The following is a 19,033-nucleotide window of genomic DNA, read 5'->3' as shown; positions in this document are numbered from 1 at the left end:
ATGGTACAACTCTTCAAATAAGGCTATTCTTTGAGTCACTTTTGCAACTAACAAAACAATCCTCTGTCTAGTAGTTTCATTCAAACACAATCTTTATATTACTATTAGTCTTAATGTGATGGCCATCATAAAAGTAACATTACCTGATGTAACATGAGATAGGCGGGGAAAAACGTTTAAACAGTCAGAGAACTTCAGTATAAACAAGTGCTTGAGATTGCAGCATACCGGTATGTATTATTATTAATATGTAATCATTGAATAAGAACGTAAATATATGTAATTTACCCGATGATTTATAGGATGAGAAATAAACATCACTAAATAAATCTCCAGTTGATAATAAGTTGAATAACTTTCAGGTAAACGATCCGAGATGCAAACGAATTTTAAAATCAGAAGGGATTTTGTAGAGATTTCAGTATTTTTCAAAGTTGAAATCATGAATCAATTGAAGCTAGACCACCATGGGAAACCTGGAAACACTGGACGGTCGTTTCGCCCCATTATGGGACTCCTCAGCAGTGAGCATACACGAGCCCGCACTCCCGAGATTCGAACCCAGGACCTACCAATCTCGAGCCAGAGCCCTTAACCGATTGACCATTGAGCCGGCATCCAACGTTGTTAATATCTAACTTCAACCGATCCACGAGGTATGAGCAACCGTTCACCAACTGTCTTTTGTGAGTTGATATCTAACAACGCGCACTGCTGAAGAGTCCCATAATAAGACCAAACGGCCGTCCAGTGCTTCCAGGTTTTCCATGGTTGTCTAGCTTCAATTGACTCATGATTTCAACTTTGAAGAATTTAAAAATGACAAATTAGGTTCATTTACTTCAATAAATACAAGTCAGAAAATGCATTTGATGGTTTCAACTGATGCACATGATTCCATAGTTGTTTTGAATAAATTATGCAAGATAATCAATTCAGGTACATTGATTCTAGGAAAGAACTTAAGACTAGTGGGATTCAATCATATAAAGAAGAATAAATAAAACAATCACCTTTATTACCAGCATTGCATAGTTATGATTCTATGTTATATCAGTCAGTCAGCTACAACGTAGGACCAGACACATTATGCATCGGTCCACGTTGCCATACCTCGTTAGCACAACAAGATGAACACCGGATTGATAGACGGATATTTCGCCTTCGCCATAGGTGACGTAAGTTGGAAAAAGCCAAACGAGATTTTGAATCCGTGCTGAGATTTCGTCAGACACCAACCCATTAGGGCTGATCAGACTTCCAAGATAAGTGAAGTTGTCCACGCGTTCGACTACTTCACTCCCTATCCTTAGCTCAGGTGTTGACGCAGGCCAGTCCTGGAGTAACAATTTACATTTGGATGGGGAGAAACGCATCCCAAACATGCTGGCATTATTACTCAGTTCTAACAGAAGACTCTATGTTATATGAATTGTTTAGAATAGGAAAATTTGGACTACAGAATTAAAACACTCAATAATGTAAAGATTAAACACTAGGCATCAAATATTCAAAAATTAAAATGAATTATTTGTGGAGTAAACGTTGATGATTTTGTTGTCCAATACGATCCTAAAAGCTTTCCAATTATAAATTACAAAGCTTAGAGAAGATAACCTTAACCTACCCAAAAAACATTCACATGAACTATCAAAATTGATTAGTTCCATTGAAACAACTTGAACTCACGTCTTTAAATAATTACCCAAATGAAATTTATGTATTAAACGAACAATAAATTCATCTGGTGGTAATACACAACTAGCAATTTGTAACAATTGTAGATCACGATCAACTAATTCAACACGAATGGATGGACTAAACAGATTGGTCATCTATACAAGCGTGGAATATTAAAAAAAGATAAATTTGAAAGAAATACGACAGTTAGTTATAATAAACATACAGACAGGCATAAAAGTGAACTAGCACAAGTTTTCTAACTATATCATAATTAGATAAAATCAACAGGATACATAGAAAAGAAGTCAAAATAATACCAGCAGCAGTGAAAGTAAGGGAGATCGAACATTAAGAATATGGTTCGAGAAGACAAAATTAGGAGATATATATAAAGAGTTACTGGGATAGATAAAGAAGATGCATCTCCACCACTAAGAATGAAACTCATCCATAATATTAAAAGTTTCAAATCACTAATCGTGGTGAGCTAGCAGACTTCGACAAGGTACCTTGTATACAACAACATGGGTCATATACATGTACAGTGAAGATAAAGGGAAAAAGGTAAGAATGACCAATATAGTTTCTTTATGATCGAGTCATTGCTAAGTGGATATCAAAAAGTTGAATGTCAAGATGTAATCATTATTGATTAGATCAAGGTGTAATTCTATAAAAACCCAGAGTACAGGTTAATGAGACATCTAGGCCGATAGAAACTAACAGTATTATTCTGTGCATCTAATCTTGAAAATGACACAGGTTACGTAAATATAGTAAGGAAAAATAAAAGGAAATATGATTCCATCGATTATAAAAGTTCCGTTGCCTGACCACTCTTTCTTTAGCAAGGTATTCTAACAAGAGGAATAGAGGAAATGTATTCATGTTACTGAAAATAAAACTTTGTAATATAACTGACCAACAATGAATGATTATGTTGGGTGTAAGGCGGTTACCTACAAATTATAACCGAACGCTGCTGTGCAATAAGACAACTTGACTGATGTTAGAAGTTTAGACCATTGGATACTGATTCAATAACCCATGAGTTAAACAATCGCCATGAGATTCGAAAGTTCTAGGTTAGATTCTTTGCGGTGTTGTGGATACACATTGCTGAAGAAACTTATACTAGAATGAAATAGATTTTCAGATCTTTCTAGCTTTTAATGGTTGTCGAATTAAGATTCATTTGTGAAGTACAGAGAAAAAGCAATCCTGATTACAAATATTCACCACTGAGTAATCACTATCAAATAGTCTATTTGATAATAACGGGATAAGATGATAATATTTAGGTTAATATATTTTTACCAATTCACTATGAATTTCGGCCAGGGTGACAGGTGCGAACTCCGTTTAAGGTAACATTTTGAGGTCGACTTTTTTTATATCAACTGGCCACTACCCAGTGGTCCATCAGTTGTGAAAAATCTCAATCCAACAGTAGGTCAGTCGCAGCCCGGATAGCTTAACGATAACGTCTATGACTGTGACGCTGGATGACACAGGATCGAGTCCGTCAGGAAGCGTCAGTTTCTCTAAAATTTCAGGTACACCTTGCTGACGAGCGTCAAATGCCACGAAACTCAGGTCTCGGATTTCCTATCGCATTCCTCCAACTATCACCTTATACACAGGTTCGAACATGCGACAAATCAGCTAAAAGCTGAATACTTTAACCACTAAGCAAACTCCCTCTCCCCTCCAAAGCTTATACATTCAATACATAAATTTATTAACACATAAAAAAAATAAGTACAACAATAAAATCACACTTACAGATTGTTGAATAGCGAATCCATTACGAACCCACATTTTCGCATTGCATTGAGCACAGAATGCGAATATTTGCAACGGTCGTTCAATCAATAAATTTACAAATCCCTTTTTAGAAATAAATAATAATTAGTTAGAAAGTAAAGACAATATTCAAGTTGATAATGAGTTGATTAATATCAAAAGAAAAGGTATAACAGAGAACTGCACCATGTTAAGGTATATCAATGAAGCACATAGAATCCACAAGTAGGATACTCAGGAGAATTTACGAGTAGGAAGAGAAAGTAGGTGAACAGTATGAAGATATTGGGTAGTTACAGAACTCCTTACCTATTAAATCTGTTATATCTTGTTGAATGTGGCCACAACGAATCGAATTCACACACACTAATTATGCTGTCTATAGTGTATACATATTTTTTTTCTAATTGACTCAACATTTCTCAAAACCGTTTCTTTTTTCCTAATCCTTTTCAATCATCGAAAGTAAAATATGTTGGGAAACTAAGTGTAAGGTGGTAGTAAGTACGTAAATACTATACAATTAGTCATTCACATAAAATATGTGACTAAACGGGAGTGTGTATTAGATAGGGTTAGTGGGATATGAGCTAAAATTAGTAAGATAGATAAATCTATGATTGACCACTGAGCCGGTATCCAACGGTGTTAATGTCTAACTTCAACCAATCCACTATGTTTGAGCAACCGTTCATCTATGATTGTTATCTATCCGTAGAGACTAAAAACAGTAACATTAAACAAACCCTTAATCAACAAGGAATGAATAGGTAGACTACATCTAATCTCAAGACCTTGATTATTAAACAACAAACGCAACTCTGTTTAAATTTGATCCCTTCACAACACCACAAGTAACTACATTTTATGATTGAGATATTAGTTGTCTATAAGTTATATTATCCATGGTTTCAATGCCTTGGATGCTGAACACAAGCACTTCAGCTTCTTATTCCGTCTAATCCAAATGATTTTTCGCCATAATATAGTTTGTCGAAAAAAAACCGATGATTGAATTAAACGAACAACTTCGATAGCTAGTTAAGTTCATACTTTATTCGAACTCACAGCAAAAAATGATCAATACATTCAAACAATAGCAACATATTTAGAGGAATTTTTTTAGCTTAAGTGAAGGATGAAGGACACCGCTCCAGTGGACAAGTACAGTGAGCGATAAAAACACCAATTAGAAGATATTTTTACTACGACTTCCTCAAATACTAGATCAATAAGGAAGGAATATTATGGTCGCCCCCAAATGCCCTGGTACGGCCGAGAGTGAGGAGAGTTCGCTCTCCCTCTCCAAATGCTCTCACATGGCCACGCATATACAACAACTAACAGGGAAGTCCTACTCACTACCTTCTCGTGGCACCAGTGTTGTTTACGAAATTGAGAGGACGAAAAGCGAATGTTCGGCGTTTTAACCGGGTTGGTAGACACGGAAAGTCCACCCCCAAGAGTTGGAAAATCCTGATTCCAAACCTATGGTGCACATGGGCTCCAGTATCCTGAGGGAACAAATGGCTTATGAATCAATCGTCGGTCACCGGCTACCATGGGACTGCATCTCCTCACGATGGTCCACTGCCTTGTGGATCAGATCTTTAGGTCAAAGGCTCCGGGTGTGGTCCCCTAAGAAAACTACCTGCTTCAGTTTGGGTACCTGGGCAGTATCCCAGCCCTCACACAAACCAAATGAGATTCGTGCGGCGCATATATATCTGGTGCTTCCTTGTACCAATATTTATGTGTTGAAATAAATAAATAAATATTATGGTCACAAAATATCATATAAACAATAAGAACAACTTCCTACCTGATCTAATAAACCCAAGCTTTCAAAATTCAATCCCATTTCTAATCCATGTCCATACAAACTTGCCAATAATCGAGGGATTGGTTGTAATAAACTTAAACGATACACTGATACATCATATACATACACTTCTGTTGTGACACCAAGTGAATGGAAATTTAGTTTATTCGACATGGCATTGTTATCAGCTTGATTAGATTCATCACTGCTATTAACTGTTGTTAACGGTTTAATACGAAAGCGACGATCCAGCACACCAATACGTGTTTCAAAGACCTATACAATAAGAAGCATAAACAAACAAACAAACAATAATATGAAACCACATGAGAGATTCTGTAAACAAAATACAAAAGAATAACGCGTTATGCAACAACAAAATTACAGAATAATATAAATATTTACATTTTTTTAACAAACATCATTCAATTACGAAGGCTAGAAGTACATTAAACAATCAAGTGTGTATCCGGGCCACAATATTACCGGATGTGAATGATTTAATTTCCCTTTTTCACCTCACAACAACACCATCCATTAAATAAAAATGGACAAGCATATTCTAATTCAATACAGGTTAGCAGTTATCACGTTCATAGGTTTAGGCTTTATAACGTTCTTCCTTCCTATACTATATCCTTATATACAACTTTTCTTTTATATACTACCACTACTAAATTAACTATTTCTATGAATCCGATGTTCATCTTGTTGTGCTAACGAGATATGATAACTTGGACCGATGCATAAATGTGCCTGGTCCCACGTTGTAGCTGACTGACTGAGGTTTAGGCCCATGTGACTGTATATAAAACTGAAGAATTTTAAGCAACAGAAAAAACAACTGTCTAATTTTCAGACGATATCATGTCTTTTCATAAGCCATCCTAACTAAATCATTAACAAAAGCCTGTTGTCGTGGAATTTTAATGTCCTCATTACATATCGGATGCTTCACGGGTTTAAAATCTTAAAGCTGACTATTTTCGCAACAAAAACCAATTTTAATAGTTAAACTCACGAGTCGATATAAGCTAGACCACCCTTAAAAACCTGAAAGCACTGGACGACCGTTTCGTCCTACCATATGACTCCTCAGTAGTGCTAATCCACGATCCTGCATGGGGGACTCGAACCCAGGACCTTCGGTATCAAGCGCAAACGCTTAACCTCTAGACTATTGAGCCGGCATCCAATGGTGGTCTAGCTTCCATCGACTCATGAATTCAACTATTAAAATCTCCACATCTCCCATTCTAATAAGAACCAATTCACTGAACAAAAGATGAGTTTAATATTTCAGTATTTCATAGATAAGAAACTAACACCAATGACTTCTTTGAGTTTTCACAATATTTGTGTTCAGACTTTACCTTAAAGATAATGAAAATAGCAATGTCATAATAGTCTACGTAAGATCCTTAGTTTATTTAACTAATCATGTGAGAGGTGCAATTGTTTATTATCCAACAAATTGATAATGGTATGATTTGTTCATATATTTTTACACTTAACACATGAAAGACAAATAAATGCTGATTTCATCATACTTCGGAAGGAATACTTATCAAATAGGAATGAACGTATTATTTCATTTTGCCTTGACACCACGTGACTTTCAGTATATAGTGGCGTTATGATATTTTTCTTAACAAAACAATCAGATTTAATCTCCGAGTAAAAAGTCAGTCAGTCACAACGTAGAACTTCGTACGTACGTACATCAGTTCGAATTGCCATACCACATTAGCACAGAGATCCAGTTGTCGATTCAAATCCCATAGTGGTAGAAGTAGGAAGAGTATAAGCAGCAGTCCGAAATATTAGGGTTTGAAGATGTTATTCAAGTAGTATAATCCAATGAAATAAATTTGGAAAGAGAAAAAAGATAGAGACATGAATAATTCAGAAGATTAAAATTTGGTAGAACACAAAGAGTGGATGCACCTTCGTCATTGCAAACGATTTTGAGCCATATGATTCAAGGTCTCCAACAATCGATTGCTATTATCTCGCTAATCCCAACCAGGTAGTCTACACCTACCAGCATGACTCGGTCCGATTGTCAGTGACTTGATGGATTTGTGCCACGTTTTGGTATACTAGATTAAGTAGCATCTTATTTCTTAACAAGCTTTGTTTTCTAGTTCATTTGTGACACTTATTTTTCACATGTGTAGTTGATATATCTTCTGATTTTCATGACTGGTTCCTTTCTATATTCTATGACTGACTTAGACGGTCGCAAAATCTGGTCACAACCATACAGTTTTTCTGTGTGTCTTAATTATACATAGAACAAATTATTTTAACGGAGTATTTTAATTTATCAGAAAAGGTTTTTGTAGAGATTTAGTATTTTCATAGTTAAAGCGTGAGTCAATTGAAGCTAGACCACCATGGAAAACCTGGAAGCAATGGACGGCCGTTTCGTTCTATTGTGGGACTCCTCAGCAGTGCGCATCCACGACCTTGTCTCGCGAGATTCGAATTCAGGACCTACCAGTCTCGCGCCAGAGCACTTAACCGATAGACCACTGAGCAGGCCGGCATCCGATGGCGTTTATGTCTAAATTACAACCAATCCATGAAGTTGAGCAACCGTTCACCAATTGTCTTCAGTGAGTTTCTATCTCACAACAGATGTGGTTTGAACTCCACTGGTCACTGCTTCTCACTAGAACTCCTAGATTTACCTCTCGAAGTCAGTTACCGCTGAGGAGTCCCACAATAGGACGAAGCAGCCGTCCAGTGCTTCCACGTTTTCCCTGGTGGTCTAGTTTCAATTGACTCACGTTTTCAATTATTTTAATTTAGGCAGTCTATCACCACTTGTTGAAATTTCCAATTCATCTTGGATCCCTTGTGTTTAATGAATTTTCTAATAGCCAGCGTCATAATAAAAGGTTACTAATGCATTATTTCAATCATGTTTATAATAATAATAACCTATTTTATGAAAATTAAGACGAATTTAAACCCTTCAAAAAGTATTTGTCACTATTAGGAATATATCAGTCAGTCAGTCAGCTACAACGTAGGACCAGGCACATTTATGCATCGGTCAAAGTTGCCATATCTCGTTAGCACAAGAAGATGAACACCGGATTCATAGAAGTAGTTAATTTAGTGGTGGTAGTATATAAAAGATAGGTTGTATACAGGGATACAGTATAGGAAGAAAGTTATGAAGCAATTTTAATCTCAAGGTTTAAGGGAAGACAAAGAGTGTATACACCTACGCCATTATGATCGATTCTGAGCCATGTCAACTAGAGTCTATAACCACTGGTTATGATAGCCACGCGGACCCCATACAAGTAGTCTGCATCTAACAACATGGCTCACACTAGAAGTTAGTGACTTCATGCTCTGATGCCACGTTTTGGTTTGGCCGCTCTTAACTCTCTCCCAACCATCCCCAATACTAGTCAGCATAGCGCGTCGTGGTAATCGGTGTTCAGGCATACGTAACATGTGACTTAACCATCTCAGTCGATGAAGATTCATGACCATATCAACTGATTTACCATCATTTCCTAATACCCTGTGTCTAACCACACTATTACTTACTCGGTTATCCCAGCAGATGCGAGCAACATTTCTAAGGCATGTGTGGTAAAATACTAGTAACCTACGAGTATCCTCTACTCTTAACGGCCATATTTCACAGCCGTAAAGTAGAACAGAACGAACCGCTGCGCAGTATACTCGTCCCTTAATTGATAGACGGATATCTCCTCTTTGCCATAGGTGACGTAAGTTGGCAAAAGCCAAACGAGCCTTTTGAATCCGTGCTGAGATTTCGTCAGACACCAACCCATTAGGGCTGATCGGACATCCAAGATAAGTAAAGTTGTCGACGCAGGCCAGTCCTGGAGTAACAATTTACATTTAGATGGGGAGAAACGCATCCCAAACATCCTGGCATTATTACTCAGTTCTAACAGTTCTAACTGGAATATATCAGTTTGAGTACATTTGCTGTGTTCATGTTCTCACCAATAGATCCTTGTTTTAGTTAATCTAATTATCTCCGAATATATTTTACAGAAGCTAGTATGTTTTGAACGTTTCATGGGTTATCACTGAAATTGCGAAACCGAATACTACATAAGTGGTTCAAATTAGTATTACATTAACGTCAAATTATTAAATTTGTTTTCTTATAAGCTGTTTGCTTGGATTTATTTCAGAAACCAAAACAAGGAACTTACTTGACGAACTTCACGTAATACCAAATTGTAAAGTTCATAATCTGAACTTGCCACTTGTACAGTTAGACCAAGTAGACTAATTAGTAAACTCATGATATAAAATCCACTAGCCCATTCTAATTCTTCTTCAACATGATTTTGTGTTTCACGTTGCATACCATTCATATCCTGTAGGTGAGTATAAAAGAAAAGTGAATAAGCAGTGCAAATATGTAAATGTAAATATATGAGCAGTTGAACTGTCCTGAAACTGAATAAACAACAGAGTATCTCATCTTAAAGAGAGTATTTTAGTGGTGATATTGTGCTTTTTGAGTTACCTCATCGTTGTTTTGATCAGAAACATCAGTAACTTCTATTATTTATTTATTTAAACACATAAATATTGGTACAAGGAAGCACCAGATACATATGCGCCGCACAAATCTCATTCGATTTGTGTGAGGGCTGTGATACTGCCCAGGTGCCCAGACTGAAACAGATGGTTTTCTTGGGGGACCACACTCAGAGCCTTTGACCTGAATGTCTGATACACAAGGCAGAGGAGCATCGTGAGGAGATGCAGTTACATGGTAGCCGGTGATCAACGGTTGATTCGTACGCCATTTGTTCCCTCAGGATACTGGAGCCCATGTGCACCGTTGGTTTGGAATCAGGGTTTTCCAACTCCCCTAGGTGGACACTCCACATCCACCAACCCGGTTATAGCGCCGGACATTCGCTTTTCGTCCTCTCACTTTCGTAAACAACATCCCAATCACGAGAAGGCAGTGAGTTGGACTTCCCTGGCAGAGGCTATATATTCGCTGGCCATGTGAGAGCATTTGGAGAGGGAGAGCGGACTCTCCCCACTCTCGGCCGTACCAGGGCATTTGGGGGCCGTCTGATCGTCTGCTGCAACTGTGCTCAAACAATCATTTATTTATGACAAGTACTAATTTTAAGCATAAGGAGAGACATCGTTTGAAATGGCAGTCTCCTGCACCAAACCAACGATGAACTCAAATAGACCATATTGCCATCAGTCATCGTTGAAGAGTCTCGATAGAAGACTGTCGCTCGTCCTGGAATACATGTTTAGATTCCGATCATGTTTTAACACAAACACGTATTTGCTTGCGCCTCACTAGACACAGAAAAGTCACATCAACAAGACTCATTCGAGTTGAACTCAGTAATGCGAAAGCCAAACGTAGATTACAGGAACAACTGAAGTCACATTTGGGCAATTTCGAAAACGACGTTGACTCAGATGTTGCTTGGAAAGATATACGAACAGCTGTGGAAACATCAGTCACATCTATTAGTGATTTAAACCAATGTCATGAAGAACAAGTGGATTTCTAATAAGTTAATTGCACTGATAGGCTCTCGTAAACTCATCCCATCAGGCTCTGAACACGATGAAGAGCGATAATAAACCAGATCTAGGTTAACAAAAAGTCTTAAGAACGACCGTGAGCAGTGGTGGGCAACGAAAACAAAAGAGATGGAGAAAGCAGTCTCTGTACGTAACACCAGACAGCTTTTCAGACTATTAGAAAATACCGGAATTAAGAATGATATAACGGATGGTTTACAATATTTTTCCTCTCACACGTATATTACGATGGTACATCCATACTTTAAAACTTGGAAGCACTGGACGGCTGTTTCGTCTTATTGTGAGACTCCTCAGCAGTGCGCATCCACGATTCCGCATCGCGAGATTCGAACCCAGGACCTACCAGTCTTACGCGCGAGTGCTTAACCTTTAGACCTTACAAATTTTTTAACTTATCACTAAAAGTATATTTCTATCACAAAATAAATTCTATGATAGAATTAAAAAAAACTGACCAACGAAATTATGCACACGTAATATATAAATGTATGAACATCATAACTGCGATATATATATTTGTTACTAAGGGGGAATAAAGATGACAAGTCAACTTACTTGTATAAAACTAAGTAATGATAAAAATTGTCTTATATAATCAAGAAATGAATATCTTGCAGCTTCCGTCCACCAAGTAACTGAACAATTACCATCATTATCTATTACAATTGGTCGAACATTAGTTAAACTAGCCAGAATGTAATTCACATCACGTATAACATGAAATAATCGTTCAAATGGATGAAATAATGAACGAGCAAGTGTATTACCAGCTTGCCATGATAAAACACGAGGTTCTGGAAGGACACCATTTATTGGATTCATACTAGTTGATGATATTGTAACATTGTTAATATAAGATCCAGTTGATGAACCCCATTCGAATGGATTTAAACGTCTAAGTAGGTCAAGTACAGCATTAACCCATGATACATTTGTATCAGCATTGAAATTAGATATAACTAATTCTTCTTGAATATCAGCAGGTATATTTTGATTATTTGTTTGTGAATAGAAATCGGGTAAAACAATTGAATTCACTTGAAATGCACTAGTTAATCGGGAAATTAATCGTGTCAAAATATTATTCTGCTCTAAAAGTTGACGTGCCTGTAATACAAACAATAATAATAATATTGCATTATTTCTCAAAGTTGAAATCATGAGTCAATTGAAGCTAGACCACCATCGAAAACCTGGAAACACTGGACGGCCGTTTCGTCCTATTGTGGGACTCCTCAGCAGTGCGCATTCACGATCCCGCACTCGCGAGATTCGAACCCAGGACCTACCAGTCTCGCGCGCGTGCACTTAACCGACAGACCACTGAGCCGGCACTCAATATTGCATTACATATTTATTAGGTATGATATCCTCTTCTAAGTTAAAAAAAAACCTAATACACAATACTTTATACTTTGTTATGGACGATATAGAAAACAGGTACAACTATATACCAAGCTGTGTGGCCAAAACGCCAATTGTAAGAATTTGTTTTATATGCATTGTTCGTATACAAGACAGAATTGTGATTAACATTGGTTGGTAGCATATAGGTTTCTTTTTAATTTCTTTTTGCTTCAGTTAATGACAAAATGACAATACAGAGTGCTCTGAAAAGGGCATCATTATCAAAGATTGACTTGAGCAATATATCATTTGATATAACAGTTCACCCGGTGTTACAATTTAAAGCGTTATGAACGTAATAGTCAATAAAATCTTAGCGAATCCATACATTATTATCATGATATAAATATGAGTAATGAATGAAATTAATTCAATAAAGTACAGAGACTGATTACAACTGATATCTTCTTAATGATATCACACAGCTAATACTTTATTGATCCATTTTCTGCACCTAAACATTACTTAACTATTTAAATACATAAATATTGGTACAAGGAAGCACCAGATACATGTGCGCCGCACAAATCTCATTTGATTTGTGTGAGGACTGTGATACTGACCAGGTGCCCAAACTGAAGCAGGTGGTTTTCTTAGAGGGGCACACTCGGAGACTTTGACCTAAAGATCTAATCCAATAGGCAGTGGAGAATCGTAAAGAGATGTAGTCCCATGGTAGCCGGTGACCGACGATTGATTAATACGCCATTTGTTCTCGCAAGATCCTGAAGCCCATGTGCCCCAATGGTTTGGAATCAGGGTTTTCCAACTTCCCTAGGTGGACTTTCCGTGTCCACCAACCCTGTTAAAGCACCGAAAGTTTGCTTTTCGTCCTCTCAATTTTATAAACAACACCCCGCCGCGAGAAGGCAGTGAGTAGGACTTCTCTGGCAGTGACTGTATACGCGTGGCATGTGAGAGCACATGGAGAGGGAGGGCGGACTCTCCCCACCCTCGGTCATACCAGGGCATTTGGAGGTAAAGTGGTGTGAGTCGGCTATAAAAATTTCTCGACAACTAACTAACAGCACATCCTCCTGACCTAAAATTTGATTGGCTGTTTCAAATAAACGGACGAATCGAAACCGATCAAGGAGCATGAATTATGTGTATCTTGTAAACAACTAGTTCAAACAAACTGATAAATAAATTTCAATATTCATAATGAAGAAGAGATCTCCATGAAGTCAGCAAATTACATATCGGTTTAACTTTCAAGTATATAACGAAGTGGTGTTAAGGAAAAATTAAAAACTAAAACTTTTTTTAAAATGTAAATGCATGAATCTACATAGAACTTACCAAACTGATAACGGTGTAAAATTGACAACTTAAACCACACAGACTGTCTCCGACTAAATGATCATCATAAATATGATTTTGAATTAATGATGAATATGACTGGGTATACACAGATGACAAAAAGGACACACAGTTGTTTGATATAGGGAATCCATAGATGAAGTAAGTTTTTGTCGAAAACAAAATCAACACAAAAACAAAAAAAAATCAATCGTTTCACTACAATCATGTACAGTTAACATGGTATGGTTACTATGGAAACAAAACATAACTGTCAAACAAAAAAAATAATATTTAGTTTTTTGTTATAAAATTGACTTTTAAACAATAGTTTGCTGGTTCGAACTCTGCTTTACTTCATTTTATTTAGGTGACCTCCAAAGTATATGAATAACATTGAATATACAGATCGAATTAAAGCCAACTTAATAAACCTTAACATGATAAATGAGGTGCATTATTATTATTACATTGTAAGATTCAACTGTTAATCAAGAATAATTTTAATAGTTGAAATCATGAGTCAATTGAAGCTGGACCACTACTTGATTTATCCGTTGTTACAATTTCTTTTCTGATGTACACTCATAACTAGCAGATCTAATGAAAGTGACTAGTCATAATTAAAGCAAAAAGGATGAACAGGGTAATGATGAGAGGCAACACTAGACAACTGTTTAAACTTATTGAAGAGATTGAGGTTGAAAGTTCAGCTGACAACAATTCATCCCTATTAAAGTTACCCTCAGATTAGAATGAAAAATCATGTATGTATTAAAATCAGTCCACAAAGTCACCAACTTCTAGTCTTAGCCATGTTGGTAGATGCAGACTACTTGGTTAGGGTCAGCGCGACTATCGTAACTAATGGTTGGAGACTTTGGGTGACATGACTCAGAATCGATCACAATGGTGTAGGTGTATACACTCTACTCCTTTCCTTAAACTGTGAAATTAAAATTGTTTTATATCCTTCTTTGTTCCCCTACTATATTCTTATATACAATCCTTCTTTTATATATTACTGTAGTGAACAAGAATACGACTGGTGGGGACAATCGAATGTATTTAAGCATAAATTATAGATTATCTCACTAAATTCTGATAACCATACAACAAACAGTTAATTTGCAGAATAACCATCAATTGTCTCAATCTTCACTGTTCCTTCTGTAAATATCAATTCATCTTCTCTAATTTCATTGTTCATGCATTTTCCTACCAAATGCGCTTCATTTCAGTTCTTTCCTCATCGGTCTTCTGCCCAAATACATTCTATGTCTGACCATCGCCATATACTGTGTATGTGGATATAAGTAGACCACACTACATTACCACTATTATATTACCTACTTCTATGAATTTGGTGTTAATCTTGTTGTGCTAATGAGGTATGGCAACTTGGACTGATGCATATATGTGCCTAGTCCTATGTTGTAGCTGATTGACTGACTGACATGTCAATAATACAATGTAAATAGATAGTTGTTTTCTTTTCAGTTAGAGATAACAAAAAATTTATTTGTACACTTTATATTTAATACCAAGTGAATTTATTTATTTAATCACATATATATTGGTACAAAGGGCACCGGATACATATGGCCACACAAAATAATGAGAATGGGAGGAGAAGGAAGAAGATGCGTATATATAAAGGAAGGAAAAAAAGAAAAGGAGAAGAGTAATGATGGGGGGAACTGAAATGTACAACCAGAAGAGCTCTCTTAGTTAGGAAAGTTATAGCCACTCTTTATGAAGAAAGTAGAAGAAGGTTACAGCAGGATCGCCACTGGCTTCTATTCTGAGCTATATCTGATAACGTCTCTAGCCACTGTGTTGCACCATCTCAGTTATTTAATACCAACTGAATAGGTCTTTTTAACGGGCATTGATTTGTAAACAACAAATATTGATTATAAACAAGAAATACATAGTTGGACTCATTGTGAAAGTAACCTAATTGATAAAATTTTTATTTAACAATAATTAAAAACTTTGGATTAGTGTACACTTATATTTCCCCTATTTGTAAGTTTTTCGTTAGGGTAGATACACTGTTGTTAAGCCATAGTGGCAACCATTTTGATTTAAAATGAAGCTTAAATCATGTAATTTTTGATCACTATTAAATACTCAAGTATCAATTACAGATTCGTGTACATTGATTTAAAGAAATATTCTGAGTGTGAGGCCTGATAATACTACTAGGCTGATCAAATCGAAGTAGGAAAAGATGAATTCACATCTGAAACCAAGTTTTTAGAAGGTTAAACGCATTAACCACTTAGCCGTTGCTCCACAAGTGATAACAGGGTGGATAGCATAGATAGCAAGAAGCTCTCTTCGCACCTCACAATAGTACATGCACTGTGTTACACCTTCAGTCAGTCAGTCAGTTACAACGTAGAACTTCGTACGTACGTACATCAGTTCGAGTTGCCATACCAGATTAGCATAGAGATGCAGTTGTTCATTCAAATACCATAGTGGTAGAAGTAGTAAGAGTATGAGTATTATGTGAAAGATAAGGGTTTGAAGATGTTATTGAAGGAGTATAATCCAATGAAATAAATTTGGAAAGAGAAAAAGGATACGGACATGAAGAATTCAGAAGATTAGAATTTGGCAGAACACAAAGAGTGGATGCACCTTCTACATTGCAAACGATTTTGAGCCATGTCATTCAAGGTCTCTAACCATCGGTTGCTATCATCTCGCTAATCCCAACCCGGTAGTCTACACCTATCAACATGGCTCAGTCCACTTGTCAGTGACTTCATGCATTTGTACCACGTTTTGGTCTGGCCGCCCATAGCTTTCTTCCAACCTACTCCTACACCATAAAACATTGCACGTCGGGGCAGTCGGTGGTTGGGCATACGTAACACATGTCCCAGCCATCTCAACTGATGAAGTTTCACTACTTCATCGTTCGATTTGCCATCCTTACCTAACAACTGCATTACTTACCCGGTGGTCCCAGAATATACGAGCAATGCATCGAAGACACCTATGATCGAACACTAGTAGCCTACGAATATCCTCTACTCTTATTGGCCATGTTTCACTGCCGTAAAGTAGGACAGAACGAACTGCTGCACAGTAAACCCGTCCTTTTGTTGCTAGACGGATATCTCGCCTACGCCATAAATGGCGCAAGTTGGCGAAAGCTAGACGAGCCTTCTGTATCCGTGCTGAAATTTCGTCACACACCAGACCACAAGGGCTGATGAGACTCCCAAGATAAGTGAAGCAATCAACACTCAGTGTTATGTAGTAGCGAAGACATAAGTACGGGTAACTTGCAGGACCTACTATTGGACTATCTTATTGTATAACTATTCGGTAACTAGATTATCTATATCTATATTCATCTTATTGTAAGCTTCATTTTGACCTATTGATTATTATTGTATGATTTACTGTTCCTAAGCTATACTCAGTTTATTGATTATTGTCTCCCACGCTTACAGCCTCATTTGGCTTGGTTTTGTACAAATATTATTTTCTATTTTATGGTATGATGTGGCCTGTCTGTCTGATATATAAACAAAGTATGCTTGAAATAAACGATTCGTATTGCCGAGGCTGCTATTGGTGTTTTGGACTCAAGTGGACGGGTTAGGCGGATAAGGACCAATAAGGACGCTAGATTACTCATACTAATCGAACGTCATTGTCACAGTGTGAAGGTCGTAGAAGGCGTATTCTATTGGTGGATAATTTACTCGAATTACGTCCTCGTTAAATTCGTAAGGTCATAACGAATCAGCGACGACTTTGACCAAGTCATAACAATTGGCTACAGCCTAGGTCAAAAACATAAATTGGCGACGGCTAGGTCAAGTCATAACACTCAGCTACTTCACTCCCTATCAATATTTGAGGCGTCGATGCAACCCAATCCTGAAGTAACATTTTGCACTGCGAGGGAGAGAATCACATCCCGAACATGCCTGCATAGTTGCCTATAGTGGTCAGAAGACTCTGCATGTTGCCAGCGTCTTCACCGAATAAAACTATGTCGTCGGCGTATTCTAAGTCAACAAGTGAGCCTTCTGGTAAAAGTTCAACTCCAGGAGATTGAGATGATGAAAGTGATATCTCTAAAAGCATGTCAACGAAAAAGTTAAACAAGAATGGGGAGAGTGGACAGCCCTGACGAACACCACTTGAGGTAACCAATTCTGATGACAGTTCGCCATAGGCTCTAACTCGATCAGTTGTGTTCGAGTAGAGAGCCTTTATGAGGTTAATGTACTTCTTTGGTACTCCTTTCACTGACAAACACTGCCATAGAACCTCACGATTAACGGAGTCAAATGCCGCCTTAAGGTCAAGAAATACTACTATTGTGGGACGTCTGAATGTATGTCTATGTTCTAGGATCTGACGTAGAGTGAATATCTGGTCTATGCAACCACGTCCAGGTCGGAAACCAGCCTGGTTTTCTCTAGTCTGCTCTTCACGAGCTTTGGTTAGGCGTCCAAGTATTATTGAAGCTAATATTTCAGACACTATATTAGTCAAACTGATCCCTCTGTGATTGTCACAGGAGGACTTTTGTTCTTTCTTATAGACTGGCACAATCAGTGATTGGGACCAGTCAGATGGAATTACGTCCAGTTCCCAGATTCTACCTAAGACCACAGTCAATCTCGTTGCTAGTACTGGACCACCATCCTTAAAAATCTCAGGGGTAAACCTGTCAGGGCCTGCTGCTCTCCAATGCTTCAGATTTCCTATAGCTTTTTCAACCTCGTAGAGAGTTGGGGGACTTACATCAATTTGCCATTAGAAGACGATCAGGTGGACCTAAAGTTAAAGTGACATAATTTCTTTTTATTTATTTAAACACAAATATTGGTACAAGGAGGCACCAAATAGATATGCACTACACGAATCACTCAATTTGTGTAAGGGCTGGAATACTGGCTGGGCACCCAAATCGAAACAGGTGGTTATCTTAGAAGACCACACCTGGAGCCTTCGACCTAAAGATCTGACCCATAAGGCAGTGAAGCAACGTCAGGAGATGCAGTATCATGGTAACCAGTCACCGATTATTGGTTCATACGCCATTTTTTCCCCATAATCCCGGAGCCCATATACACCATTGGTTTGGAACCACTGTTTTCCAACTCACGTAGGTGGATCCTCCATATCCACCAACTCGGTTAAAGTGCCGGACGTTCGCTTTTCGTCCTCTCAATGTCGAAAACAACACCCCCGCTGAGAGATACCAATAGAAAATTTTACGAGTCATGTACCCTAGACCTTAAACTTATCAGCAGGGTATACTTGCAATCTTGACAGAATTAATATTAGCATTGGTGAAGACACTGAACTTTTAGTTGAGAGATAGAAAGTTCGATATATAATTCAACTAATTTTTTTCTAGTCACTCGA

At 37.5% G+C, this 19,033-nt stretch overlaps 1 protein-coding gene across 1 annotated transcript in view; it reads right to left on the bottom strand.

Annotated features, from left to right (window-relative positions):
• Nucleotides 1-19,033, bottom strand: part of Smp_176060 (ubiquitin ligase E3 alpha-related) — a gene marked incomplete at both ends in the record, with an annotated part of 75,075 nt that overhangs the window by 35,796 nt on the left and 20,246 nt on the right. The window contains 6 exons of the mRNA XM_018791679.1: nt 1,690-1,835; nt 3,469-3,573; nt 5,312-5,587; nt 9,529-9,696; nt 11,468-12,019; nt 13,622-13,720. Of these exons, the coding sequence (XP_018645194.1) occupies nt 1,690-1,835; nt 3,469-3,573; nt 5,312-5,587; nt 9,529-9,696; nt 11,468-12,019; nt 13,622-13,720 (1,346 nt within the window). The remainder of the gene's footprint in view (nt 1-1,689; nt 1,836-3,468; nt 3,574-5,311; nt 5,588-9,528; nt 9,697-11,467; nt 12,020-13,621; nt 13,721-19,033) is intronic.

The sequence above is a fragment of the Schistosoma mansoni genome (genome assembly GCF_000237925.1).
Source record: "Schistosoma mansoni, WGS project CABG00000000 data, chromosome 1 unplaced supercontig 0135, strain Puerto Rico, whole genome shotgun sequence".
In the NCBI taxonomy this organism is placed as follows: domain Eukaryota; kingdom Metazoa; phylum Platyhelminthes; class Trematoda; order Strigeidida; family Schistosomatidae; genus Schistosoma; species Schistosoma mansoni.
This window is presented reverse-complemented; position numbering and strand designations above follow the sequence as displayed.